Source organism: Bufo gargarizans, chromosome 2, assembly GCF_014858855.1.
Source record: "Bufo gargarizans isolate SCDJY-AF-19 chromosome 2, ASM1485885v1, whole genome shotgun sequence".
Lineage (NCBI taxonomy): Eukaryota > Metazoa > Chordata > Amphibia > Anura > Bufonidae > Bufo > Bufo gargarizans.
In genome coordinates, this window is record NC_058081.1 from 91,391,113 (window position 1) to 91,419,036 (window position 27,924).

At 43.9% G+C, this 27,924-nt stretch overlaps 1 protein-coding gene across 1 annotated transcript; it reads left to right on the forward strand.

Annotated features, from left to right (window-relative positions):
* C2H2orf42 (chromosome 2 C2orf42 homolog) lies at positions 1-27,924 on the forward strand. The gene is made up of 9 exons (XM_044283121.1): positions 1-102; positions 3,297-4,132; positions 13,286-13,411; positions 14,943-15,035; positions 17,741-17,845; positions 20,465-20,572; positions 21,958-22,058; positions 23,655-23,814; positions 26,136-27,924. Exons 2-9 carry the CDS (start codon positions 3,310-3,312, stop codon positions 26,345-26,347), a joined length of 1,728 nt encoding a protein of 575 aa, XP_044139056.1. The 5' UTR covers positions 1-102; positions 3,297-3,309; the 3' UTR covers positions 26,348-27,924.

Sequence of the window (27,924 nt, forward strand, 5' to 3'; positions counted from 1 at the left end):
TACAGAGGTGGCTGCGTTTGTAAGGAGCTCCAGCGAAGGGTCTGAGGGAAGACAAGGGCCCTGCTGATGACAGAGGGGCCCCAGGCGGTGTCCATGTTGTAGGTAAGAGTAGAAGGAGGAGCACCGGGCAGCTGGTATCTAGTGAGGGGGAGGCGGTAGATACGGGTGGTATATAACGGGACTCTGAGGTACCGGCGGCGAGCTCAGGGGCCGGAAGTGACGTCACCAGAGACTTTGCTGCAGCCTCTTGTGGGCGCAGGGCTGTTATATGGAGGAGGGAGTTCTTTAAGGCTCGTGACGTTACATACAAGACACTATATATATATATATGTGTGTGTGTGTGTGTGTCTACATACATATACTGTGTGTGTCTACATACATATACTGTGTGTGGAAATCAGTGCAGTGTCTGTGTCATATCTCCTGCAATTGCAGCATATTACATAGTTATATTTATTGATAATACCAATAAAATAAAACAATGTTGCAGATAATATATAGTAGTAAGTGCTGAGTATACGGTGCACCATCCCATACTGACCGAGCTTACTATTAGCAACGGGCCAAAGTCCACCCAGCAAGCCGCCATGTGCTCCTGTATGTATGGAGAGATGCCTCTGGGGAGAATACCTCTGTACATACAGAAAAAACCTCCATTACCGCCGGGTCATGTGCTGCTTATGGACCTGTCACTGCTGAGGCCAGTCATTGGCTGCAGCTGGTCATGTGATCTGGTCCATGTAGACATTTACAGGTCAGGGAGCATAAAAAAAAGTTTATTTTTCAACAGGAAGAGCACCCTGCTATGGTCCAAAAAGCTGCACAACCAGTTCCAGTTCTACAAGGATGTTTCTGAACGTCCTTGCGGAGTTGGCAGAAGAATGGAGCCCCATTGTGAAGGCCGGGGTGTTTTTTTTTTCACTGTCTCCAGCTGTGTATACAGATAAGGAAGAGGCAATGCAGCCACTTCCTGCTTGGTCCTAGCGATCATGTGATCACCAGGGGTCAGATACATGCTTGAGCTGCTGGGATCTTAGTAGACCCGGAAGAGCTCTACATTGAGGCTTTACAGCATTGTAAAGCCTCGGGGGCTATATTCCCTCTGTAACTAAAACTAATATGTCAGCTCCAGTTACAGGACAAATCAGCAATAAGTTGGTCTTGTATGATGTTCTGGGGGTGGGGACAGAAAGCATAAAATTGAACAAAAAAAAAAAAACACACACACTAAAGTTTCTAGCCCGCCCTTGGCAACCATTACCTGTACATCACTTTTTCAGGGATACTCAACCTCCAGCTGTTGCAAAAATACAACTCCCAGCATGCCCTTATAGCTGTAGTCTGTCCAGCAATGCTGGGAAGTTGTAGTTTGGCAAGAGCTGGAGGGCCGCAGGTTGGGCATCCCTGCCCTATTTCAAAGTAACCAGTATGGAAACAAGACACCAAAATAAGAGAACTAGGCTGGGGGCACAACATATACACCTAGCAGAGTGCAAACCATGGTATTAATGCACAACCATATGAAAGAAATACCGCATACAAGGCTGCACCTCTTGTTATAAAAATATATAATTTATTAGAAAGCACAAAGCCCACAGAATAAAATCACTGTGTACAATTACAGCACTGTGTGTGGACTAGACATATGTCCAACACACATACCTACAACTATCGGTTTCTAAATGGAAACATATGAACACCGCCAGAATATTACATAATACGTGAGTAAAGCATCATAAATAAGGCATCAAAAATTGTGCAAATGTGCAAGGTATATATACATAAACAATTAAATGATAATGAACGTCACCTGTTAAGAGTAAATTCACAGAGGACAAGGGGGATGTGTGGTGTTGATGCTCCTGGCGCAGAGCCCATGTCTACACATTAGGAACACCTGTTCTATTTCTCATTAATGCGATTATCTAGTCAACCAATCACATAGCAGTTGCTTCAATGCATGTAGGGTTGTGGTCCTGGTCAAGACAATCTCCTGAACTCCAAACTGAATGTCAGAATGGGAAAGAAAGGTGATTTAAGCAATTTTGAGCGTGGCATGGTTGTTGGTACCAGACGGGCCGGTCTGAGTATTTCCAATCTGCTCAGTTACTGGGATTTTCACGCACAGCCATTTCTAGGGTTTACAAAAAATGGTGTGAAAAGAGAAAAACATCCAGTATGCGGCAGTCCTGTGGGCGAAAATGCCTTGTTGATGGTAGAGGTCAGAGGAGAATGGGCCGACTGATTCAAGCCGATAGAAGAGCAACGTTGACTGAAATAACCTTAGTGCCAATTGGCCATCGTTTAAATGCCACGGGCTACCTGAGCATTGTTTCTGACCATGTCCATCCCCTCATGACCACCATGTACCCATCCTCTGATGGCTACTTCCAGCAGGATAATGCACCATGTCACAAAGCTCGAATCATTTCAAATTGGTTTCTTGAACATGACAATGAGTTCACTGTACTAAAATGGCCCCCACAGTCACCAGATCTCAACCCAATAGAGCATCTTTGGGATGTTGTGGAACGGGAGCTTCGTGCCCTGGATGTACATCCCTCAAATCTCCATCAACTGCAAGATGCTATCCTATCAATATGGGCCAACATTTCTAAAGAATGCTATCAGCACCTTGTTGAATCAATGCCACGTAGAATTAAGGCAGTTCTGAAGGCAAAAGGGGGTTCAACACCGTATTAGTATGGTGTTCCTAATAATTCTTTAGGTGAGTGTATGATGTTTTACTCATGTATTATATAATATTCTGGCGGTGTTCATATGTTTCCATTTAGAAACCGATAGTTGTAGGTATGTGTGTTGGACATATGTCTAGTCCACACAAAGTGCTGTAATTGTACACAGTGATTTTATTCTTTGGGCTTTGTGTTTTCTAATAAATTATATATTTTTATAACAAGAGGTGCAGCCTTGTATGCGGTATTTCTTTCTGTTTATTTCATAAAGACACCAAAATAAAAAAAAGTTGTTTTTTAAGTTGTACTTTCTGCTATTAAATAAAATATTTTTCTTATTTTTTTTTAAACATTTTCCCAGATGTAAAAACAAAAAAATAGTAAATAAAAATGAAGCCCCATGTATCACGATAAAAAGATGTAAAAATTATGTAAAACCAAAGGAGGGGAAAGATTATCTCTCTCATAAGCATGTCATGAAAAAACAGCCAATGCATCTGGTTCAGTAAGGGGGTAAGTGGCACGGTCTTGAAATGGTTAAGTTCACACTCCGTTCTTTTTTTGATGAATAAACTGACTGTGATTGTATTGTCATTTCAGGGTAAAGATCAGTATGGAGCCAAGTCCTGGGAAACTAAAAGTCCCCGACTTCCTATCTAACTTGGGAAAACCTACCTTGCGAGGTGTTCGGAAATGCCCGCACTGTGGCACTTACAATGGAACCCGTGGCTTGAGCTGCAAAAACAAGAGCTGCGGCACCGTCTTCAGATGTCGAAACAACAAGCCTCCGCCTCGGGATGCCGTGAAGCTTCTTACCGGATCTGATATGCAGATCTTCTCAGTCAGGCAGAGGGACAGAGGTCCTGATCACCGATGTCTGGTCGTCCTGGGTATTTCTGAGACCACCATACAGACTGCGGAAGGAACAATCATCACTCAGATTAGCTCCGGCCGCTGCTTTGCCCCATCTTGTCTTAAAGCAGCAGTTCGAGGGGTGGTAGAGAACCAGTGCCAGCACATTAAGCAGGCAATAAGCTGCCATATTGAAGCTGAGCCACTGCCACTGAAAAGCTCAGTGTTAAATGCTATGCAGATCCCAACAGAAATCAAGCAGGATATCTGGGTGCTAGCCAGTGAGTGCATGGGGCCATTGGTTCAGAGGGTGAACAAATCTGTCCTGGTAGTGCGGTGCAAGCCTAGCCCACAGCACAGCCTGGGCTACATCCATGTGTACTTCACGCAGAGGTCTGGCACACAGAAAGGATCCAACCACCTTTTCCAGTGTTCTTGTGAAGCCCAAAAAACTGCCAAACCGACATCATCCAAGGGTGAAAATGAGGAGAGATGTGTGCACTTCTACACCTGCCTGGGGGCTTTCGCCAGCGATGACGGCCTCACTGAGGAATTCACCGACTATTTCTATGTCATGTCTGAAGGTAACAGAAGAACACTCCAGTGCTAGAGTGACCTCTTCATTCAGATGGTTGTCACGTAACTTTACATCTTTCCTTCAGTAACCGCCGTGGGGGAAGTGCACAGCCCGATGTGACTCCCCCCCAGCGATAACCTCTAAATATGTGTGGATGGCGCTCTCTATAACACTGCCATACGAAAGCTGCCATGAACCTGTACGCAGCATCAATGTGCAGCTTAGGTCGGGTTCACATCACCTCCTATTTTTCCTGTTCTGCTCCGTTAGATGAGCAGAACAACAGAAATAACAGAAGTTCTGGATCCGGCACATAACTGACCCGAACGGAGCTGGACAGACTCCATTGACTACAGAGAAGTCTGTTCAGTTTCCGTTCGGAATCCTGCACGTAGGACCTTTTTGTCCGGTCTTTTTAACAGAATCTGCGATGGAGACATTGAACGTAGCCTCCAACTCAGATGTGAATTCGCCTTTAGGGCTCATTCAGACGACTAGTGTTTTGCAAATCCGCAAAACACAGAGGCCGCCCTGTGTACGTTCCACAATTTGCGGACCGCACATGGCCAGCACTATCATAGAAAATGCCTATTCTTGTCCGCAGTTGCAGACAAGAATAAGTTTAGTTTTTTTGTGGAGCTGCAGAACGGAACTACTATTGAAATGAATGGGTCCGCACCTGTTCCACAAAATTGCGATACGGGTGCGGACCTGTTTCATACGGCCATGTGAATGGACCCTTAGGCTGGGTTCACACGGGCGTGTCCAGATGCGTCCCGGTGTATTGCGACAAACCCGCGCAGTCAGTTTTGACTGCGATTGCGTTCCGATGTTCAGTTTTTATCGCGCGGGTGCAATGTGTTTTGCACGTGCGTGATAAAAAACCGACTGTGGTACCCAGACCCGAACTTCTTCACAGAAGTTCAGGTTTGGAGTTGTGTAGATGTTATTATTTTCCCTTATAACATGTTTATAAGGGAAAATAATAGCATTCTGAATACAGAATGCATAGTAAGCGGTCAATTGAGGGTCAAAAAAATATATATAATTTACTCACCTCCTCCTCTTGATCGCGTAGATGCCGGTCTCTTCTTACTACTTTAATGATGATCTGCCGGCTAAATAACCTGTGGTGATGTCAGATCACATGGTCCAATCACATGATCCAGCACCGTGGTGATGGACCATGTGATTGGACCATGTGATCTGACGTCACCACAGGTCATTTAGTCGGCAGCTCATCATTAAAGAAGTAAGAAGAAACCGGCAACTACGCGATCAAGAGGAGGAGGTGAGTAAATTATTTTATTTTTTTTAACCCTCAAATGGCCACCTACTAAGCATTCTGTATTCAGAATGCTATTATTTTCCCTTATAACCATGTTATAAGGGAAAATAATACAGTGAATAGACTGTCACCTAGCAACCATGCGTGAAAATCGCACCACATCCGCACTTGCTTGCGGATGCTTGCGATTTTCACTCAGCCCCATTCACTTCTATGGGGCCTGCGTTGCGTGATAAACGCACAATATAGAGCATGCTGCGATTTTCACACAACGCATAAGTGATGCGTGAAACTCACAGCTCATGTGCACTGCCCCATAGAAATGAATGGGTCTGGATTCAGTGCGGGTGCAATGCGTTCACCTCCCGCATAGCACCCGCGTGGAAATCTCGCCCGTGTGAACTCAGCAGTGAGTTTTTCCTCACAGTTACTGGAGCTCTTCGATACAGAATTTACATTTTACCATCGAGCTGTAATCCAGTTTTATACCCTGAACTGTGAACCTCAGTAGACTGCATGCTACTAGTTAAGTGGTTGTGTCGCTTCAGCAAGTGGCATTTATTATGTAGAGAATGTTAATACAAGGCACTTACTAATGTATTGCTATTATCATCGATATTGCCTCCTTTGCTGGCTTGATTCATTTTTCCATCACATTATTACACTGCTCATATCCAGGGATTATTACCCCCCTGCAATCCAACAGTGGTGGTTGTGCTTGCACATTATAGGAAAAAGCAATGGCCTATGTGCACTCTCGCGTTCCCAGTCTCCAGAGAAGCCGGCACCTTTTCCTGGATTGCAAGGTGGTCATAACCATGGATATTAGAGGGGTGTAATGTGATGGAAAAATGAATCCAGCCAGCAAAGGAGACAATATGGACGATCACAATACACTAACAAGTGCCTTGTATTATCTTTCTCTACATTATAAATGCTATTCGCTGAAGTGAGACAACCCCTTTAACCACCTCCGGACCGCCTAACGCAGATGTGCGGTCCGGAGGTGGCAGCCCTGCGCACGACGACGCATATACGCGTCATCTCGCGAGGGCCGGGATTTCCTGTGAACGCGCGCACACAGGCGCGCGCGCTCACAGGAACGGAAGGTAAGCGAGTGGATCTCCAGCCTGCCAGCGGCGATCGCTCGCTGGCAGGCTGGAGATCCGAATTTTTTAACCCCTAACAGGTATATTAGACGCTGTTTTCATAACAGCGTCTAATATACCTCCTACCTGGTCCTCTGGTGGTCCCTTTTGTTAGGATCGACCACCAGAGGACTCAGGTAGGTCAGTACAGTCGCACCAAACACCACACTACACTACACTACACCCCCCCCCCCGGTCACTTATTAACCCCTTATAAACCCCTGATCACCCCATATAAACTCCCTGATCACCCCCCTGTCATTGATCACCGCCCTGTCATTGATCACCCCCCTGTCAGGCTCCGTTCAGACGTCCGTATGATTTTTACGGATCCACGGATACATGGATCGGATCCGCAAAAAGCATACGGACGTCTGAATGGAGCCTTACAGGGGGGTGATCAATGACAGGCGGGTGATCACCCATATACACTCCCTGATCACCCCCTGTCATTGATCACCCCCGTCATTGATCACCCCCCTGTAAGGCACCATTCAGACGTCCGCATGATTTTTACGGATCCATGGATACATGGATCGGATCCGCAAAACACATGCGGACGTCTGAATGGAGCCTTACAGGGGGTGATCAATGACAGGCGGGTGATCACCCATATACACTCCCTGATCACCCCCCTGTCATTGATAACCCCCCTGTAAGGCTCCATTCAGACGTCCGCATGCGTTTTGTGGATCCGATCCATGTATCCATGGATCCGTAAAAAATCATGCGGATGTCTGAATGGAGCCTTACAGGGGGGGTGATCAGTGACAGGGGGGTGATCACCCTGATTACCCTGATCACCCCCTGTCATTGATAACCCCCCTGTAAGGCTCCATTCAGACGTCCGCATGCATTTTGTGGATCCGATCCATGTATCCATGGATCCGTAAAAAATCATGCGGATGTCTGAATGGAGCCTTACAGGGGGGGTGGTCAGTGACAGGGGGGTTATCACCCTGATTACCCTGATCACCCCCTGTCATTGATAACCCCCCTGTAAGGCTCCATTCAGACGTCCGCATGCATTTTGTGGATCCGATCCATGTATCCATGGATCCGTAAAAAATCATGCGGATGTCTGAATGGAGCCTTACAGGGGGGGTGGTCAGTGACAGGGGGGTGATTACCCTGATCACCCCCTGTCATTGATAACCCCCCTGTAAGGCTCCATTCAGACGTCCGCATGCGTTTTGTGGATCCGATCCATGTATCCATGGATCCGTAAAAAATCATGTGGATGTCTGAATGGAGCCTTACAGGGGGGGTGATCACCCTGATTACCCTGATCACCCCCTGTCATTGATAACCCCCTGTAAGGCTCCATTCAGACGTCCGCATGCGTTTTGTGGATCCGATCCATGTATCCATGGATCCGTAAAAAATCATGTGGATGTCTGAATGGAGCCTTACAGGGGGGGTGATCAGTGACAGGGGGGTGATCACCCTGATTACCCTGATCACCCCCTGTCATTGATAACCCCCCTGTAAGGCTCCATTTAGACGTCCGCATGCGTTCTGTGGATCCGATCCATGTATCCATGGATCCGTAAAAAATCATGCGGATGTCTGAATGGAGCCTTACAGGGGGGGTGATCAGTGACAGGGGGGTGATCACCCTGATTACCCTGATCACCCCCTGTCATTGATAACCCCCCTGTAAGGCTCCATTCAGACGTCCGCATGCGTTCTGTGGATCCGATCCATGTATCCATGGATCCGTAAAAAATCATGCGGGTGTCTGAATGGAGCCTTACAGGGGGGGTGATCAATGACAGGGGGGTGATCAGGGAGTCTATATGGGTGATCACCCCCCTGTCATTGATCACTCCCCCCCTGGTGAGGCTCCATTCAGCCATTTTTTTTGGCACAAGTTAGCGGAAATTTTTTGTTTGTTTTTGTTTTTTCTTACTAAGTCTCATATTCCACTAACTTGTGTCAAAAAATAAAATCTCACATGAACTCACCATACCCCTCACGGAATCCAATTGCGTAAACATTTTTAGACATTTATATTCCAGACTTCTTCTCACGCTTTAGGGCCCCTAAAAAGCCAGGGCAGTATAAATACCCCACATGTGACCCCATTTCGGAAAGAAGACACCCCAAGGTATTCCGTGAGGGGCATATTGAGTCCATGAAAGATTGAAATTTTTGTCCTAAGTTAGCGGAAAGTGAGACTTTGTGAGAAAAAAAACAAAAAAAAAATCAATATCCGCTAACTTATGCAAAAAAAAAAAAAAATTCTAGGAACTCGCCAGGCCCCTCATTGAATACCTTGGGGTGTCTTCTTTCCAAAGTGGGGTCACATGTGGGGTATTTATACTGCCCTGGATTTTTAGGGGCCCTAAAGCGTGAGAAGAAGTCTGGGATCCAAATGTCTAAAAATGCCCTCCTAAAAGGAATTTGGGCCCCTTTGCGCATCTAGGCTGCAAAAAAGTGTCACACATCTGGTATCGCCGTACTCAGGAGAAGTTGGGGAATGTGTTTTGGGGTGTCATTTTACATATACCCATGCTGGGTGAGAAAAATATCTTGGTCAAATGCCAACTTTGTATAAAAAAATGGGAAAAGTTGTCTTTTGCCAAGATATTTCTCTCACCCAGCATGGGTATATGTAAAATGACCCCCCAAAACACATTGCCCAACTTCTCCTGAGTACGGCGATACCAGATGTGTGACACTTTTTTGCAGCCAAGGTGGGCAAAGGGGCACATTTCGGATTTCGCAGGCCATTTTTTACACATTTTGATTGCAAGGTACTTCTTACACATTTGGGCCCCTAAATTGCCAGGGCAGTATAACTACGCCACAAGTGACCCCATTTTGGAAAGAAGACACCCCAAGGTATTCCGTGGGGGGCACGGCGAGTTCCTAGAATTTTTTATTTTTTGTCACAATTTAGCGGAAAATGATGATTTTTCTTTTTTTTTCTTTTTTCCTTACAAAGTCTCATATTCCACTAACTTGCGACAAAAAATTAAAAATTCTAGGAACTCGCCATGCCCCTCACGGAATACCTTGGGGTGTCTTCTTTCCAAAATGGGGTCACTTGTGGGGTAGTTATACTGCCCTGGCAATTTAGGGGCCCAAATGTGTGAGAAGAACTTTGCAATCAAAATGTGTAAAAAATGCCCTGCAAAATCCGAAAGGTGCACTTTGGAATATGTGCCCCTTTGCCCATCTTGGCAGCAAAAAAGTGTGACACATCTGGTATCGCCGTACTCAGGAGAAGTTGGGCAATGTGTTTTGGGGTGTCATTTTACATATACCCATGCTGGGTGAGAAAAATATCTTGGTCAAATGCCAACTTTGTATAAAAAAATTGGAAAAGTTGTCTTTTGCCAAGATATTTCTCTCACCCAGCATGGGTATATGTAAAATGACAGCCCAAAACACATTCCCCAACTTCTCCTGAGTACGGCGATACCAGATGTGTGACACTTTTTTGATGCCAAGGTGGGCAAAGGGGCACATATTCCAAAGTGCACCTTTCGGATTTCACCGGTCATTTTTTACAGATTTTGATTGCAAAGTACTTCTCACACATATGGGCCCCTAAATTGCCAGGGCAGTATAACTACGCCACAAGTGACCCCATTTTGGAAAGAAGACACCCCAAGGTATTCCGTGAGGGGCACGGCGAGTTCCTAGAATTTTTTATTTTTTGTCGCAAGTTAGTGGAATATGAGACTTTGTAAGGAAAAAAGAGAAGAAAAAAAAAATCCTCATTTTCCGCTAACTTGTGACAAAAAATAAAAAATTCTAGGAACTCGCCATGCCCCTCACGGAATACCTTGGGGTGTCTTCTTTCCAAAATGGGGTCACTTGTGGGGTAGTTATACTGCCCTGGCAATTTAGGGGCCCAAATGTGTGAGAAGTACCTTGCAATCAAAATGTGTAAAAAATGGCCTGCAAAATCTGAAAGGTGCACTTTGGAATATGTGCCCCTTTGCCCACCTTGGCTGCAAAAAAGTGTGACACATCTGGTATCGCCGTACTCAGGAGAAGTTGGGGAATGTGTTTTGGGGGGTCATTTTACATATACCCATGCTGGATGAGAGAAATATCTTGGCAAAAGACAACTTTTCCCATTTTTTTATACAAAGTTGGCATTTGACCAAGATATTTCTCTCACCCAGCATGGGTATATGTAAAATGACACCCCAAAACACATTCCCCAACTTCTCCTGAGTACGGCGATACCAGATGTGTCACACTTTTTTGCTGCCAAGGTGGGCAAAGGGGCACATATTCCAAAGTGCACCTTTTGGATTTCACCGGTCATTTTTTACACATTTTGATTGCAAGGTACTTCTCACACATTTGGGCCCCTAAATTGCCAGGGCAGTATAACTACCCCACAAGTGACCCCATTTTGGAAAGAAGACACCCCAAGGTATTCTGTGAGGGGCATGGTGAGTTCCTAAAAATTTTTATTTTTTGTCGCAAGTTAGTGGAATATGAGACTTTGTAAGAAAAAAAAAAAATATAAAAATAATCATCATTTTCCGCTAACTTGTGACAAAAAATAAAAAGTTCTATGAACTCACTATGCCCATCAGCGAATACCTTAGGGTGTCTACTTTCCGAAATGGGGTCATTTGTGGGGGTTTTCTACTGTCTGGGCATTGTAGAACCTCAGGAAACATGACAGGTGCTCAGAAAGTCAGAGCTGTTTCAAAAAGCGGAAATTCACATTTTTGTACCATAGTTTGTAAATGCTATAACTTTTACCCAAACCATTTTTTTTTTTTGCCCAAACATTTTTTTTTTATCAAAGACATGTAGAACAATAAATTTGGCGAAAAATGTATATATGGATGTCGTTTTTTTTGCAAAATTTTACAGCTGAAAGTGAAAAATGTCATTTTTTTGCAAAAAAATCGTTACATTTTGATTAATAACAAAAAAAGTAAAAATGCCAGCAGCAATGAAATACCACCAAATGAAAGCTCCATTAGTGAGAAGAAAAGGAGGTAAAATTCATTTGGGTGGTAAGTTGCATGACCGAGCGATAAACGGTGAAAGTAGTGTAGTGCCGAAGTGTAAAAAGTGCTCTGGTCATGAAGGGGGTTTCACCTAGCGGGGCTGAAGTGGTTAAAGGGGTTATCAACTTCTTTAAATTGCTGGCCTATTGTTACTATAAGAGCTCATGCACACGACCGTGCCCGTGTGCCTTCGGCAATTTGCGGAACGGAACAGGAGGCCCATTATAGCAATGCCTATTCTTGTCCACAAGACGGACAAGAATAGGACATGCCTCATAATTTTTGCGGGCCACTCCAACTGTGGTAAAACTATGACTCCCAAGCTGCCCCCTTGCTTAGCTGTTCTCAGAACTCCATAGAAATGAATGGAGCATGCTGGGAGTCGTAGTTTCACCACAGCTGGAGTGCTGGCGGTTAGCCATCACTGCAGGCCATTGATTTTAGATTTGTGGTTTAGCTCTCTGGCGAGTGCCATGGTCTCTTCATTGTTTACTATGCCAGGCTGTAGATCTGTACTTTTAGCAGCACAATCCCATTGGAATGAATAGGATGAAGCTGTAGTAAACTGTAATACCAGACACGGCCACTACTAACAGCACAGAGCTGTGCCTGGGGATCAATGAAATCACAGTACCATGACCTTTTACACAGCTAATTGGTGGGGGTGTCGAGAGACAAACATTACCAACCTAATAATGATCACCTGTCCGAAGTATAGGACATCAGTTTTTCAGAACCAGATTAAATTAAATTAAACCTATGTAATACTAGATAGGGCTTGGTTATTTTAAGGACAATTATTGATTTTTCACTATTATATAATTTTTTTTATTTTTATTTTTTTATTTTTGTCTGGCCATAACTTTAATATTTTTCTGTGAATTCTAGCCTGTTTTTTGTAGTCAAATAGTAGTTGCTAGTGTTATCATTTTGGAGTACATATAAACTTTTTGATTGTATAGTTTTCAGTGTTTCTTTTACTATTTTTAAATTTTTATTATTTTTCCCTTTGTTCATGGGCCTGTTTACCATGTTATCTTTATTATGCGTGGTGTGCCAAACTTCGCAATACCATATATGTGTGTTTTTTTGTTTTTTTTACCACTTTTACTAAATAAAACAATTTTTATGGAAAAAATGTTTTTAATAAACTTTATTAACCTTCTGTTATTTTTTTTTACTCTCACTAGGGAGTGTGGCTTTTATAAGACCTTGTATACCACTGCATTATAGCCCATCACAGTAACAGAGTAATAGACATACAGTTATGGCAGGCCTAGGGTACCTTTTGTTAGGCCCCCCGAATGCCATGGCAACACATTGGTGCCCTGCGATTGTCTTTGCGGGGGCCAATAGTGACAGGGAGCCTCTGTGTACTTGCTTAGATGGTGTGATTGCTACTGACCACAGGTATCTAGGGAGTTAAGCGACCTGCATGGGAGTCACCTCCGATCTGGCTGTTACAGAGGGAGTCTGTCAGTGCTACAGTCAGTGCTCCGGAGTGTCCCTGACCAGGTTTAATGGCGTGAGTGGCAGGGACTAAGGAGAGGATGCAGGTTGTGCTGATACAGAGCTCCAGAAGAAAACAATTGAGGTCTAATAAAAGAAACAACCCAAAATCATCAGATTTGATTCACTGCCCAATACTACTAGAACGTCTCACTAAAATCTGGCTGTGAAGTTCTAGCCTAATTATTTTAATGTTAACCTATTTCTTCCTTGCAAATCGGCAGGCGTTAAAGAGATTACTGTGTTAGAGACAGACAGTAAGATGGATACTGTGGAAACGGTGGTGCAGATACATGAAGAATCCGCTCCAATGCTCAAACCCAAGAAACCAAGAAACGAGGAGTCTCCAGGTAAAGATACTACACACCTCACCTACAAATGGAGTGCAGAGGGGTCTGTGTGTTGGGTCTCATCCATGGACAGTGTGGAAGCACTATAGCCAGTGATGGAAAATATATGAATAAATGATTGCTGCCTCTTAGTGGAAACCATACTCGTCCATACATTGAATTAAGGGTCAGTCTACTGTTGTGCTTTCAGTTCTGAACAATTCTATTACAAGAGGAAAGCCATGAGTTACTGATAGACTAGACAGTGTAACTTAAAGGCGCTATCCGGGATAGGTCATCATTATCAGATCCACGGGGGTCCGAGTCCCACCTGATCCCGGCAGCTTTCCAAGCACAGCGCTGTACATTGTATAAATACATTGTATGACGGCTGTGCTTGGTATTATAGCTCAGCCCCATTCACTTCTATGGGGCTGAGCTGCAACTGGGCCACGTGACTGATGTACAGTGATGGCACATAGCCTAGGAAGAGGCCATGGCGCTCACTGAGCACCCAGCCTCTTCAAACAGCTGATAGGCATGGTTCCCGGGTGTCGGACCCCCGCCAATCTGATATCGATGAAGGATCCTGATAATAATTACTGGATAAGCACTTTACACAGTCCAATAATTGGGGCAACTATTTGAAAGTGGCATCGCCGCTGCAGTTACTTAAGTTTGGGGCTACATGGCGATTTTGACCTCAACCAAGAATTGCTGTGCGTCATTGCAGACAATAAACTAAATGGGGCCAAAGTGCAACTCACAAGTTGCTGAGATCACGACTCCAGAATCCAGCAGTTTCTACAGCTTGCGAGTTGCGCAACGAGCCCATTCAGTTCAGTGGCTGCAATTCTACACCATGATCCTTGCTTGTGCAATGGATGTCACAGTCGAATTGCCGTGTAGCCCCAGCCTAAATCATCATTTCTGGGCAGAGTGTTGTGTGTAAGCAGCAATCTGCTGCCCAGAATCAATGATCTGAATAGTTTGGGGTTGCACTCACTGTCCAAAGGATGAGGTGCTTCGGTGGAGTGGATATGATCTGAACGTAAATAATAAAGAGAACCACCGCACACTCACAGGTTATATGCAAAACGAAATTATTTCTTTTTTGACAAGTCCTCCAAAAGAAGAAAAATCATAAAGAACAATTGGCAATAATTAAACTGTGACTGTTTTCTTGACGTTTCGGTCGCAATAGGACCTTGGTCACAAGAATCACAGATGAGGTGGACAAGGTGGTCCCCGTGGCACAGTGTGTCTGCACTGCGGGGAAGTTGGAGGCATGTGTGTGTCTGTGGGGACAAGCGACCAGAGTAGCGATTGCTAGTTCTCATACAGAGGAGATGACTGCTGTGTGTATATGCAGCTCTCATCTCCTCTGAATATTTTTCATGGGACAACACCTTTAAATGTAGAATGAGCCTGAAGGAATACAATTTGCCACCTATAGTGGATGTTATAACACCCCAAGCAGTGCATCATATGTGACTCTCATGGTAGTTCTGCACAATATCAACTCTTTTATATGATTCTCCTTGTGTGTCAGGTGCAAACTCTTTAGTCCAGGATGTTGTTGTTCCGAGTCTGAAGAAAAGCACCCCAAAAAAGCCAGTGATGAACTCTGCTACAAAAAGACCAGGTAAATTCTGTACCATAATTGTATAAAATTTGGTAATAACAGGGCATGTGGAAATCCAAAAATGTATTTCAGATTTTTTTATTTAGCATGACTGTTATTTGAACTTTTTAAATATATAATGTCAGAATTAGAGTATAAATATGGCTAAAATTAATAAAACAAACCTTGTGCTGGTCGTTTTAGTTGATCATCTATACACAGCGGGGCACATTTACTATGGTGTCTGCGTCTATTGTTTTACAGTTTTTTTTTTCTAAGTCTCAATTACCACCTGATTTTGCACCTGTTTAGGAGGCACTTGCAACCTTCATCTCACTCTTATTTTGAGTCTAATTTTGGAATTGTCTTTGTTTTGCGTCTCATTTCCTATGTATTTATGTTGGTGTTAAAAATACCAGAAAACATATTTAAAGGGGTTGTCCCAAGTTATGTAAAAAAATAAATAAAATTAAAGCACTCTAAATCAGATGGTGAGCAATGTATAAATAAGCTAAGCAAGTTTTAGGCAAAAAAATAAATAAAAAAAATCCTAATTTCCCTAGTTCTGTTCTGGCCCTTTGTTGACATGCAGTTGCAGAGCTATGGGGGCGTGTAACAACAATCGTTGAGGTTTTCCTCATCAATATTTGTGGGTGTCAACAAAGACTGCCTTTCCCCTCCACCTGCTCTGCAAAGGGAGTGAATAAAATTGCTGCCCTGCCTGCAGTCTGACTCCTGGGATATTGTGTTGGACTACAAGTCCCAGCTGTACAGTTCAATTACATTGCTGATACACACAGGATGTTCCTCTACCTGTTCTTGTGCAATGCTCTGCAGACAGCATAAGAGTACAGAGGAGAGAACTCCTCCAGTCTGTCTACTCTGTGTCTGCAGGGTGAGGAGGGAGGGAGGATCCTGTGCACAGCATTTGTCTGTTCACTGCCTAGAGAAGAGGAAACCCTGCAGCTGCCCAGTACCTGATGCAGAGCCTCCAGCCCTAAGTCTGTGCTGCTGATGGTAGAAGGGGTTAAACTGTGCTGAAGAATCTAGTGATAAAGGGATTCTGTCACAAAGTTTTGGCCTATAGAGCTGCGGACATGCACGGCTAGATCGCCGCTAGCATGTCCGCAATATATCTGTCATATAGGGCTGTGTGCTTTTAATGACTTTAAAAAAGGATTTTATAGATATGTAAATTAGGCCGAATGCACACGGCCGTTTTTCACGGCCGTGCGCGGTCCGTGGAACCACGGGCTGGATTCCTGCTGAGAGCAGGAGCGCACGGCGTCATTGGTTGCTATGACGCCGTGCGCTCCCTGCTGCCGCCACAGTACAGTAATACACTGATATAGATCATACCAGTGTATTACTGCATTGCGGCGGCAGCAGGGAGCGCACGGCGTCATAGCAACCAATGACGCCGTGCGCTCCTGCTCTCAGCAGGAATCCAGCCTGTGGTTCCACGGACCGCTAACGGCCGTGTGCATTCGGCCGTAGTGTTGTATGTGTCCAAGGGGCTGTACTAACCTTCGTGGAGCCCAGCCACGCCCGCCTGTGAAGGAGCCCAGCACCGCCTATGTCCTCCGAATAGATTGCCGTAATCTTGCGATGCGCGAGCTCACGCATCGCCAGATTACGGCAATCTATTCGGAGGACATAGGCGGTGCTGGGCTCCTTCACAGGCGGGCGTGGCTGGGCTCCACGAAGGTTAGTACAGCCCCTTGGACACATACAACACTAATTTACATATCTATAAAATCCTTTTTTAAAGACATTAAAAGCACACAGCCCTATATGACAGATATATTGCGGACATGCTAGCGGCGATCTAGCCGTGCATGTCCGCAGCTCTATAGGCCAAAACTTTGTGACAGAATCCCTTTAAGGAGAAACAAGGCAGATCAGTGGTACAGGGGGTGTGGCCAGCAGATAGGTTAGTGCAGGGGGGCGTGGCTTGTAGCTCCAACCAGCACAGCCCACAGTAACATTTCCTACACAGACCTGCTCCTCCTGTAGCCCCGGCTTGTGCACAGAACGTCATCAGAGCAGGGAAAGAAGCTGACATCACGGTTGACCCTCAGCTAACTAGGAGAATCGGGCCATTGGAGATGAAGTAAGTCAAAGAAAACCCCTTACATTTGCTTAGTTAGAAACATACACAAAATAAAGTGGACAACCCCTTTAAGTAATTGCATTTAGACATCTCATGCTCCTCTCTGCTTAGATATTGATCGTTTTCTGTACTATTTCACTCTATACATAAAGTAGTTGATTGGCTGATTGAAAAGAAGATTTTTTCTTTTTGATAAGTGCCTTCTTATTTTTTCTGTGGTGTCACTATGTGACGGCCGTGCACATTCAGCAAGCTGTGAGCTCAACATCCCCTCAATTTTTTACCAGGCACAGCTTTTACATTTGTTAGTATCTATATGAGGTACGGTACCGAGTCCTGTTCACATGAAGCTGCAAAACCGAGCACAGCTACTACCAAATCTATGGTGATGGCCTGGTAAACAGTGAAGAGGGCGCGCCTTCAATCAGCTGATCGGTGGGATTGATGGGATGACTGATCCTAACGTTAGATCATCAATATTGTAGTCTAGGAAAACCTTACTAAATATACTTCCCCGACCAGTGGTTGCTTGTCCCACTCATAACCTTCCAGGTTTACTGTCTTACCACCTGAAGCAGGATGATTATAATGCTTGTTCACATCCTTTTCTCAGTGCCAAGTCAGCTGATGAATGAGTGTCAGGTGTCTTTGACCTTCCTAGACTGGTTGGCCAGTGTGACAGAGAGGATCCATCAGACCATGCATTTTCAGTTTGATGGTGAGTAGAAATGTGCCACGTAGATTTCTCATTCGAGTGAGGACAGAATTAAAAATCTAGAGTAGGTCTGCATGGCCACTTTTAAACCCCACTTTATAGATTATATGAGGGACGTTGATATAGGGGATGCAGAGGTAGCAGTAGCACCTGGTCTCTGGTTCCTCAGGAGGCCTCTCTACATAAGAAGTCACTAGACATACAAAATGGCATATGGTGGGTGGGGGACCTGTTACAGATGTTTCATGGGGGCCCAGGAGTTTCAGTCTACATCTCTGATTCTTTATATACACTTTGGAAATACATTGAAATATATGGTTCCAAATTACAGCCCATGTTATAGTCCAAAGCTACATTTAAACAGTCTGAAAGTTTTAGACTTAAAGGGGGTTCTCCAGGAATGGTATTATAATGGTGGCCTTAGCAAACCATCCTAGAATATGACTTGGATGGGTTGCCGACCCTCGCCTCGCAGTGCTGAGGTTTGCTGTCAGGCTGCTCAGCCATGACAGCATATCCCACACATGATTGCATCATTACTATTTATTGTAGAGCAGATTTCCTGCACTCCAATAGATGGTAATGGAGAGACCTTGCATAAGGCTACTTTCACACTAGCATTTTTTGCGGGTCCGTCATGGATCTGCAAAAACGCTTCCGTTACAATAATACAACCTGCATACATCCGTCATGAACGGATCCGGTTGTATTGTCTTCTATAGCCATGGCTGATCCGTCTTGAACACCATTGAAAGTCATCGGGGGACGGATCCGTTTTCTATTGTGCCAGGTTGTGTCAGAGAAAACGGATCCATCCCCATTAACTTACATTGTGTGCCAGGACGGATCCGTTTTGGCTCCGCTTCGTCAAGTGGACAGCAAAACGCTGCGGGCAGTGTTTTGTTGTCCGCCTCCAGAGCAGAATGGAGACTGATCGGAGGCAAACTGATGCATTCTGTGCGGATCCTTTTCCATTCAGAATTCATTAGGGCAAAACTGATCTGTTTTGGACTGCTTGTGAGAGCCCTGAACGGATCTCACAAACGGAAAGCCAGAACGTGAGTGTGAAAGTAGCCTAAGATATGCTGCCAGGTCAAGCAGCCTGACCGCAAACATCAGCAGTGTGAAGTGAATGTTGACACCGGAGGGCAGTGTAATGAGGCCCCACTAAGCAGCTGTACAAATGGAGGCAACATGTTCTAGTCAAACTCTAGGACGGATTACTGGAGACCATTATCGTATCCCTTTAAAGAGATTTTCATTTTTTTTTTTTTTTTTTTTTTTTTATAATATCGATTGACTCTATATCCTGAGTAGCTGGGAACAGCAGAGCAGTATCCAGTGGACAGAGTCTTCTGGAGCTGGTCAGAAATGCATGCCAACGCTCCTCTCATATCCCTGGCGCTCTCATAGAAATGATTGGAGTGGCAGCACGCATTTCCGACTAGCCGCCCTTTCCGTTTAAAGGAGGCTCCACAGAGTATGGGTCCCCAATTCTCGTGATCCCAGCGGTAGTTATCCCCTATCCTGTGGTGCAGTGTATTTACAAAATCACTTTGCTTTTATATGGATTGTGCAGATGAAGGTAAATTTGTTAAATGTAAAATGGTGTAAAGTTCGGTTCACAACTGTGCTGTGAGCATTATGGGTCCCATCACGGTCTCGATTGCTTTTGATGTCAACAATAGTGCATAGTCCTAGTTTTTGTTCACAATCACTGATGGAAATCGCTGATCAATCACTGACCAAACACTGACTGTGTGAAAGTGGTCTGAGGCCGAGTTCATACTTCAGTTATTTAGTCGGTTATTTCCATCAGTTATTGTGAGCCAAAAGCAGTAGTGAAGGTATAAGGGAAAGATCTGCACCTGTTCTGTGTTTTTGACACGCAACTAGTTTTGGCTCACTTACTGATGAAAATAACCGACCAAACAACTGAAGTGTGAACTCCATTTAAGGGTCCATTCACACGTCCATATTAATGGGTCCGCATCTGTTCTGCAATTTTGCGGAACAGGTGCTGACCCATTCTTTTTCATGTGGCCCCACAAAAAAGAGCATGTCCTATTCATGTCTGCAGCCAGGCACAAGAATAGGCATTTCTATCACAGGGGTGGCCATGTGCGGTCCACAAAATGTAGGACGCACATGGCCGGTGTCCATGTTTTGCGGACAGCAAAAACACTTGCGAATTTGTGAATGGACCCCAAGACTGCTTTGCTTAAATATTGCTTTGAGAAGGAGGGTTCTGTCTGTACTGTCTTGCATATCTAAAAGGGGTTTTCCAGGATTTACATATTGATGACCTATTCTCAGGTTTGGTCATCAATATGAGATTTGCAGTGGTCCGAATTCCAGCACTCTCGCTGATCACCAAACACAGTGCCGTACATTGTATAGCAGCCGTTCTTGCTATTGCAGCTCAGTCCCATCCACTTGAATGGGACTGAGCTGTTCCTAGGCAATGCAACCAATAAACGTGATGTCACTAGCCTAGGAAGAGGCCTAAGCATTGCTGTGTATCGCTGATCCCATCCAGTCTCAAATTGATGACCTATCCTGAGGATAGCTCATCAGTATGTAAATCTCAGAGAACCCCTTTAATCTTGTTCATTCTCTTAGGTAAACCAGAGCCATTGGTATTTCACATTCCCCAGTCTTTCTTTGATGCCTTGTCGCAGAGGTTGTCCATGGGTCATGCAAGGATGCGCCTTCCAAACTGCACTACAGGTACTATAATACCTTGGGCAAGCAGCAACATTATGGATCCATATGTTTATAGGGTTGTATAATTCAGGTACTATATATTACTTTAAAGGGCATCTGTCAGCAGATTTGTACCTATGACACAGTCTGAGCTGTTACATGTGCACTTGGCAGCTGAAGACATCTGTGTTGGTCCCATGTTAATATGTGCCCGCATTACTGAGAATAATTATGTTTTAATATATGCAAATGAGCCTCTAGGAGCAACAAGGGTGTTACCGTTACACCTAGAGGCTCTGCTCTCTCTGCAACTGCCGTGCCCCCCCTACTTTGATTGACGGTACCAGGCGTGATGGCAGTAGTTGCAGGGAGAACTGAGCCTCTAAGAGTAATGGCAATGCTCCTATTGCTCCTAGAGTTGCCGATAAATGCCACTAAATACCTATTCTGTGTTATATATATATTTTTTTTAAGTGAGACTATGATCAGTTAGATGCCTAATGACCCCCTAAGTCTAGTAAGCCCATTGGTGGATTTGAGAGATTTTTTTGTCACCTCTGTTGTGATGATTTTTTGAAGATATGCAAATGTCGACATGCATACAGTCTAAGGAGCTTGTTTAAAGGGTTTCTGTCATCAGAAAAATTGTTATGCATCTGGCTGACATTAGTGATGTGCTAATGTCAGCAGAAAATAACTGTATGATTTATAACTCCCTGCCTGCCGCCGTTCCCTCAAAATAAAGACTTTCATAATATGCTAATGAGCCTCTAGGTGCTAGTGGGGCGTTGCTGCAGCACCTAGAGGCTCCGTCTTCTCACCCTTTTCTCACGTCCGAGTTCGGCGCAGGCGTAGTGAGGAAGCCGGCAGCAGGAGAGCGTCCTTCACTCGTTGCGCCTGCGCCGAATACTAAACAGGACGGCGCTGGCGTGGGATTTACGGGGCACTGAGGAGAACTAGGACGTCAATCAACTGGACCTGGGCGTGCCAAAGGGTGAGAAGACGGAGCCTCTAGGTGCTGCAGCAATGCCCCACTAGCACCTAGAGGCTCATTAGCATATTATAAAAGTCTTTATTTTGAGGGAACGGCGCAGGGAGTTATAAAGCACATTGTTATGTACTGCTGACATTAGCACATCACTAATGTCAGCCAGATGCATAACAATTTTTCTGATGACAGAAGCCCTTTAAATTCTGAACATCTTGAAAGTTATTTTTTAACAATCCTCTGCATATAATCAGTCTGTGCTGCAGTCAGACTTTTTGCTACAAACATGCATTTCTTTTAATTATTATTATTTTTTAGTAAACCTTACACATCATTGGTGCTTGCAGTTCTGTAAGGGATGTGACAGGCACAAATGTTGTTGCTTCTACACATTTTTTCATTGAATATCTGTATATTTCAGCTTTTGTAAGAAAAGATGCTCTTCCGTTGGGGACCTTCTCCAAGTATACCTGGCACATCACTAACATTTTGCATGTTAAACAGATCTTCGACACACCAGAGGTAAGAAACAGTTTAAAGCACATCTATCAGCACTTCTTAGGAAGATACACACCTATAGTAGCCGGCTCAAAATAAGTATGTGTGCGATGCCAACATACTAAACTAGCAAACACCAATAAGTAAGCATGGTACAACTGATAATGAATACACTTTATTTCAACAATATAATAGATAAAAATATAAATACAAACAATGCAGCAGTAGATGAAAAACACACAGGATATATAGAAAATCACAATCTGGATAACATGATAAAATATATAATAAATAGGTCATAAAAGGTACAAAAGTCCATAAGTAACAAATACCCAAATGGGTATAGAGTGAAAGGTTCTGACCTGAGACCCATAGGACACTGCACTAAGCCAAATACATATCTATGTATAATGTGCAATGTGCAAAATACAGAAGAATGGCAGTGTAAATAGACAAACTAGTAAATAAATAAATACCCCTGATGCTGATCATCACTCTGGTATTTATTTATTTACTACTTTGTCTATTTACACTGCCATTCTTCTGTATTTTGCACATTGCACATTATACATAGATATGTATTTGGCTTAGTGCAGTGTCCTATGGGTCTCAGGTCAGAACCTTTCACTCTATACCCATTTGGGTATTTGTTACTTATGGACTTTTGTACCTTTTTATGACCTATTTATTATATATTTTATCATGTTATCCAGATTGAGATTTTCTATATATCCTGTGTGTTTTCCATCTACTGCTGCATTGTTTGTATTTATTATTTGTATCTATTATATTGTTGAAATAAAGTGTATTAATTATCAGTTGTGCCATGCTTACTTATTGGTGTTTACTTCTTAGGAAGATGTAGAGTTTTGTGCGTGTGTCTTGGGGTCTTATTCTGTCCATGTGCCCGCCGTCTAAAAATGCAGATCTCTCTCCATGTGTAGTAAACACGTGGGCTCTTCTCTGTTACTTTCCCAGCACTCTGAGCTAGTCAAATGTCCCACAATTTCATTGCCCTTTTCCTCTTACGGTATGCAGTCTCACAGACACATAAAGGGTAACTGCAGCTGCAGCTTTATAATTACTGTGTTATTGAAGACCAGTTTTTTAGGGATTGAAGAGATTTCTAAGCATTTACAGAGAGCTTGCAAACAGGACAGCTACAGACTGCTGGTAGCAGAGGAAGATGACACTCCGCTAATAACATATATTACACATTTTCATATATTTCTTTATGATTATTGGCAGCCAAAGAAGCAATAACCTTTTATATAGCATTTCACGGTATAGCCTAGAACAATAAGGACCTAAAGTGTCTGCTGGGACTTGCTTTTATCTCGAGAATGGGGACCCCATCGGGACTGGAGAGGATGCTGCTCTCTCCATTCACTGCCATGGGACTTTCAAAATAAGTCATTTCTGAGTTATCTTGGTCTCCTGCACAACGTAGCCTAGGTTCATGTGTGTTGAACATTCATTATATATGCTCTGAAGGTCTGCTGTAGTATATTCCCGAAATGCACATAGACCATCCTTACCAAGACTTATACCAAAAGGGAGTACACTTGGCCAGTAAACGTATTGCAAAGTACAAATAATTTTTGTTTTCCCCTTGTTCAGATGCCCCTAGAAATTACTCGAAGTTTTGTCCAGAACAGAGATGGAACATTTGATCTATTTAAGTGCCCGAAAGTGGAAGTGGAGAATATTGCAGAAACATATGGCAGACTGGAAAAGCATCCTATACGCCCTCTTGAGCTGAAAACCTTCTTGAAAGTTGGTATGTTGTGATCATTGCTTATTGATATTGAGAATCAAGATGTGACATGTCTTCTGTGTTGAGATGTTCTATGAAAAGGATACAAATATGTGAAAACTGTTCTATCCATGAAAGTTATTAAAGACTTCTTTTTTGTTAAATTAAACATTCAAAGGGCTTGTTCCACCAATTTAGCACCTAGCCACAGAATAGGTTGTAGGTATCCTGAGTCCTCGGAGTAAATGGAGCGACAGTTTTGCATGTGAGCTGCTGCCCCATTCATCTCTACAGGACTGCCACAGATAGGAAGCACTGTACGCAACTTCCTTTTGGCAGTCCAGTCACTTCAGGAAAAGCATTCTTATGATCTTTGAGGGTCCCAGTAGTTGGATGCCCTCCAATCAGATACTTGGCACTTATTCTTTGGATAGGTGATGAGTATAGATGAGTAAATCAGTTTGTACGAATCGTGCAAAAGTCACCAATTGAGCATCAAGGGGATGGCCCACTGCTCAAGAAGCCCTCCCCCTTGATTGACAGGGCCAGACATCTCGCCTGGCCCTGTCGGTCTTCCGTCTACGCTTTTGCTCTGAGCAGCGGCGGAAGCGCAAAGGGTCTTCTGCTGCTGCCTGAGCAGTGCAGATGCCAACTAAGTGTGCTTTATGTCTGGGTTCACCCAGAAGTGTAGCAGTGCATGCACAGTCAACATCTGCACTGCTTAGGCGACAGTAGCAGTGCCTCTGCGCTTGCGCCGCTTCTCAGAGCAATGGAGCAGGAGCGAGATTGACAGGGCCATGCAAGATAACTGGTCCTGTCAATCAGGGTGGAGGGGGGGTTTATTGTGCAGCGGGGCCAGCCCCTTGGCTGCTCAAGGAGGCTGATTTTATTTTATTTTTTTATAATGAATTAAATTTATACGAATTTGCTGATCACTACTGATGCCTTGTTATGGTGGGGCTACCCCTTAAATACTTTGTACAGGATTCCACTAACGTGGCTGCTGTAAACTTGGTCTCATGCTCCAGATTTATCACAGTGACCAGTGCTGAATAGTGTTGAGCAAACTTGTGTTTTAAGTTCGGGTTATCGCGTTATGGATTCTAAATTCTGTTATGGTCCGTGGTAGCGGAATCCAAAACGCGATTCTTCGATAACCCGAACTTTAGACGCCGAACTTAAACACAAGTTCGCTCAACACTAGTGCTGGATGATGGTGAACCTTCGGACTGTCTTTTTACCACCCTTTAGTTGGCTTACTTTGCACGAGAATAAAGGTAGACGTCACAAAGCAAAAACTACAATTAACAATAATAACAATTCCTGATGGTACTTGTCCCCTTAAAGGGAACCTGTCACAAGGATTTTGTGTATGGAGCTGAGGACATGGGTTGCTAGATGGCCGCTAGCAAATCCGCAATACCCAGTCCCCATAGCTCGGTGTGCTTTTATTGTGTAAAAAAAAACGATTGGATACATATGCAAATGAACCTGAGATGAGTCACGTACAGGACTCATCTCAGGTTAATTTGCATATGTATCAAATCGTTTTTTATACACAATAAAAGCACACAGAGCTATGGGAACTGGGTATTGCGGATGTGCTAGCGGCAATCTAGCAACCCATGTCCTCAGCTCTATACACCAAATCCCGGTGACAGGTTCCCTTGACCCTGGGTTCACACCTGAGCGTTCCTCAAACGCGCGTTTTACGCGCGTTTTTGTCGCGCGTTTTTATGCACGTTTTTTGTAATAGTAAACGCGCGTTTGACGCGCGTTTGTGTCATTGACTGCAGTGTCCTATGGCCACAAACGCGCGTCAAAACGCCCCAAAGAAGCTCAAGTACTTGTTTGAGCGTCGGGCGTTTTACAGCGCGTTCGTATGCGCTGTAAAACGCCCAGGTGTGAACCCTTCCCATAGGGAATCATTGGTTTTCATGTCTTAAGCGTTTTACAGCGCGTTTGAACGCGCTGTAAAACGCTCAGGTGTGAACCCAGGGTTAAGGCTAGGTTCATACACTGGGGTGGGGGGAGGAATCTGCACCTTAATCCGTGTGAATTTACATGCAGATTTTAGCGAGGATTATACTGCAGATTTCACCCATTACATTACAACAACGGGTGAAATCTGCTATATTTCCACTTGATCCCTGACATATTCAGCATGTTTATGATCAGGATTAGAAAAATCCATTTACTTCTATCTAGTATACTTGTGGAGTGTGTGTCTATCTAGTAGAAAATGTATTTTCTGTTATACAGTGGAATGCGGTCTGGTCTGCGAGGGTATATTTCTTTCACTTGAGTGTGGTTGCAGCCAGTTTTAACCCACTGTATATTTGCAGGTAACACTTCTCCAGACCAGAAGGAGCCAACTCCATTCACCATTGAGTGGATCCCAGATATTCTGCCTCTGTCCAAGATCGGAGAACTGCGCATTAAATTTGAATATGGCCACCATCGAAACGGACCATTGCCAGAATTCACTGACCCTTCTCCCCACGCCCTGGAGCAAACCCTAGAGATCACACCTCTCACCACCATAACATTTGATTAATTCTGTGCAGTAACGACCAGCAAGATGACGCTGCCGGAGCTGTCATCTTTTTCTGTTGATTAGTCAGATGCCAAAGGAGGAGCACCTGATCCGTTGAGACAAATTCAGGACCATGAAGGCTTCTTGTGCATTGATATGCAGGGTTCTTCTTTTTGTAATCTTATTTGCTGCTATGGTACACTGTCTTCTGTGTGTATTTAAATTGTGTCTGTGTCTTCATGAAACAGCCAATATTGGAAATGAGTCCAAGGATGGAGGCTTAAAGATTGGACTCTTGCTTAGTAATGGGGCTCAGGTTACCCCATGAGTTTTGAATGCAGTGTTTTAGATATCAGTTTTTGGGAAATTCTGTGTTTAAGATTTTATGGGCCCTCAATTTTTGGTGGTCGTTTGACGTGGAAGGTTTACAGCTGTCTGCAAATACAGATATCAGAGCAACCATTTTCTGATAGGCCTCATTCACATTTCCATTAGGAGATCCTGCAGACTGTTATGCCACAGAACAGCCGGCCCGATCTCTCAGGATCCGGTGTTGCTGGATCCTCCATTTCACTGCTGGATCCCTATTGACTGCAATGAGGTCCTGCAGTGATCTGGACGATTTCCAGCATAAATGCTGGGTTTTGGCCGGACAAAAACCGTTACATGCAATGTTTTTTTTCTGGCCGACATTTGTGCCGGATCTCCTAAACGGACATGTAAACGCGGCCATAGAGGATGAGGATCCTCACCAGAAACCAAAGTGTTTGCTCTGCCAAAACCTTTTCTAGATTTCCTGTCTGTCATTTTCTCTGCCTGCCTCTTTAACACCCATTTTTTATCCCAAGTGTATATAGTTAACCCCTTTTTGAGGGCAGTCGTAGTTGATCATGCAGGTGGAATGACTGTGACTGTTAGTTTACCTTGACTGGACAAAGAAAAGTAAAATCCTTTTGAAGACTCAGAATGAGAGTTGTAGTCACACAAACTGATATGAGCAAAGGTTTCTCCATTCTATTTTTTTGTCTGTTCCAGGCGTCTGCGCTTAGACTTTGCGAAAAGCAGGAATTGCGTCCAAACAGCGCCACCCTTGTCCATGGGCTCTGCTTGGAACTGCAGCTGAGTTGTTTTCAAGTCAGTAGCAATAAGTTGCAAAATCAGAAATAACACATGGATAAAAGAGGTGCTCATTCTGCAACACCTTTAACCAGTTCATTTCCAACAAATATTTGTAATGCAACAACTATAACCACTTAATTTCAAACAAATATTTTATACCTGTCCCTTTGCCTTTAGACCCCGCTATAATTTTTTATAATACAAGTTGAATACCATCACTTAGCATGATGTGTTCTCTGATCAATTGCCTAATCCACAGTACCCCAGCTCCAGGCTTCTAGTACCCCCAATAATTCATGTCTGGATTTTACCTGTTGGGGGTACTGGTCCAATCCATTTCCATTTTTTCATTGGAGAGAAATTGAGTTAAAGGGGTTCTCTGGGAATTAAGAAAATAAAATTACTGAAAATACTTAAATACTACTTTATAGTGAATATATTCCCAAATATCTTTCATTAGTTATAATGCCTTGTTTTGT

What these genes read in the sequence shown, in the direction of transcription:
- C2H2orf42 (XM_044283121.1), top strand. Translation starts at nt 3,310, where the DNA reads ATGGAGCCAAGTCCTGGGAAACTAAAAGTCCCCGACTTCCTATCTAAC. An exon ending in TTTCTATGTCATGTCTGAAG is followed by an intron (nt 4,133 to 13,285) that starts GTAACAGAAGAA and finishes GCAAATCGGCAG; the next exon opens with GCGTTAAAGAGATTACTGTG. An exon ending in GAAAACCTTCTTGAAAGTTG is followed by an intron (nt 23,815 to 26,135) that starts GTATGTTGTGAT and finishes GTATATTTGCAG; the next exon opens with GTAACACTTCTCCAGACCAG.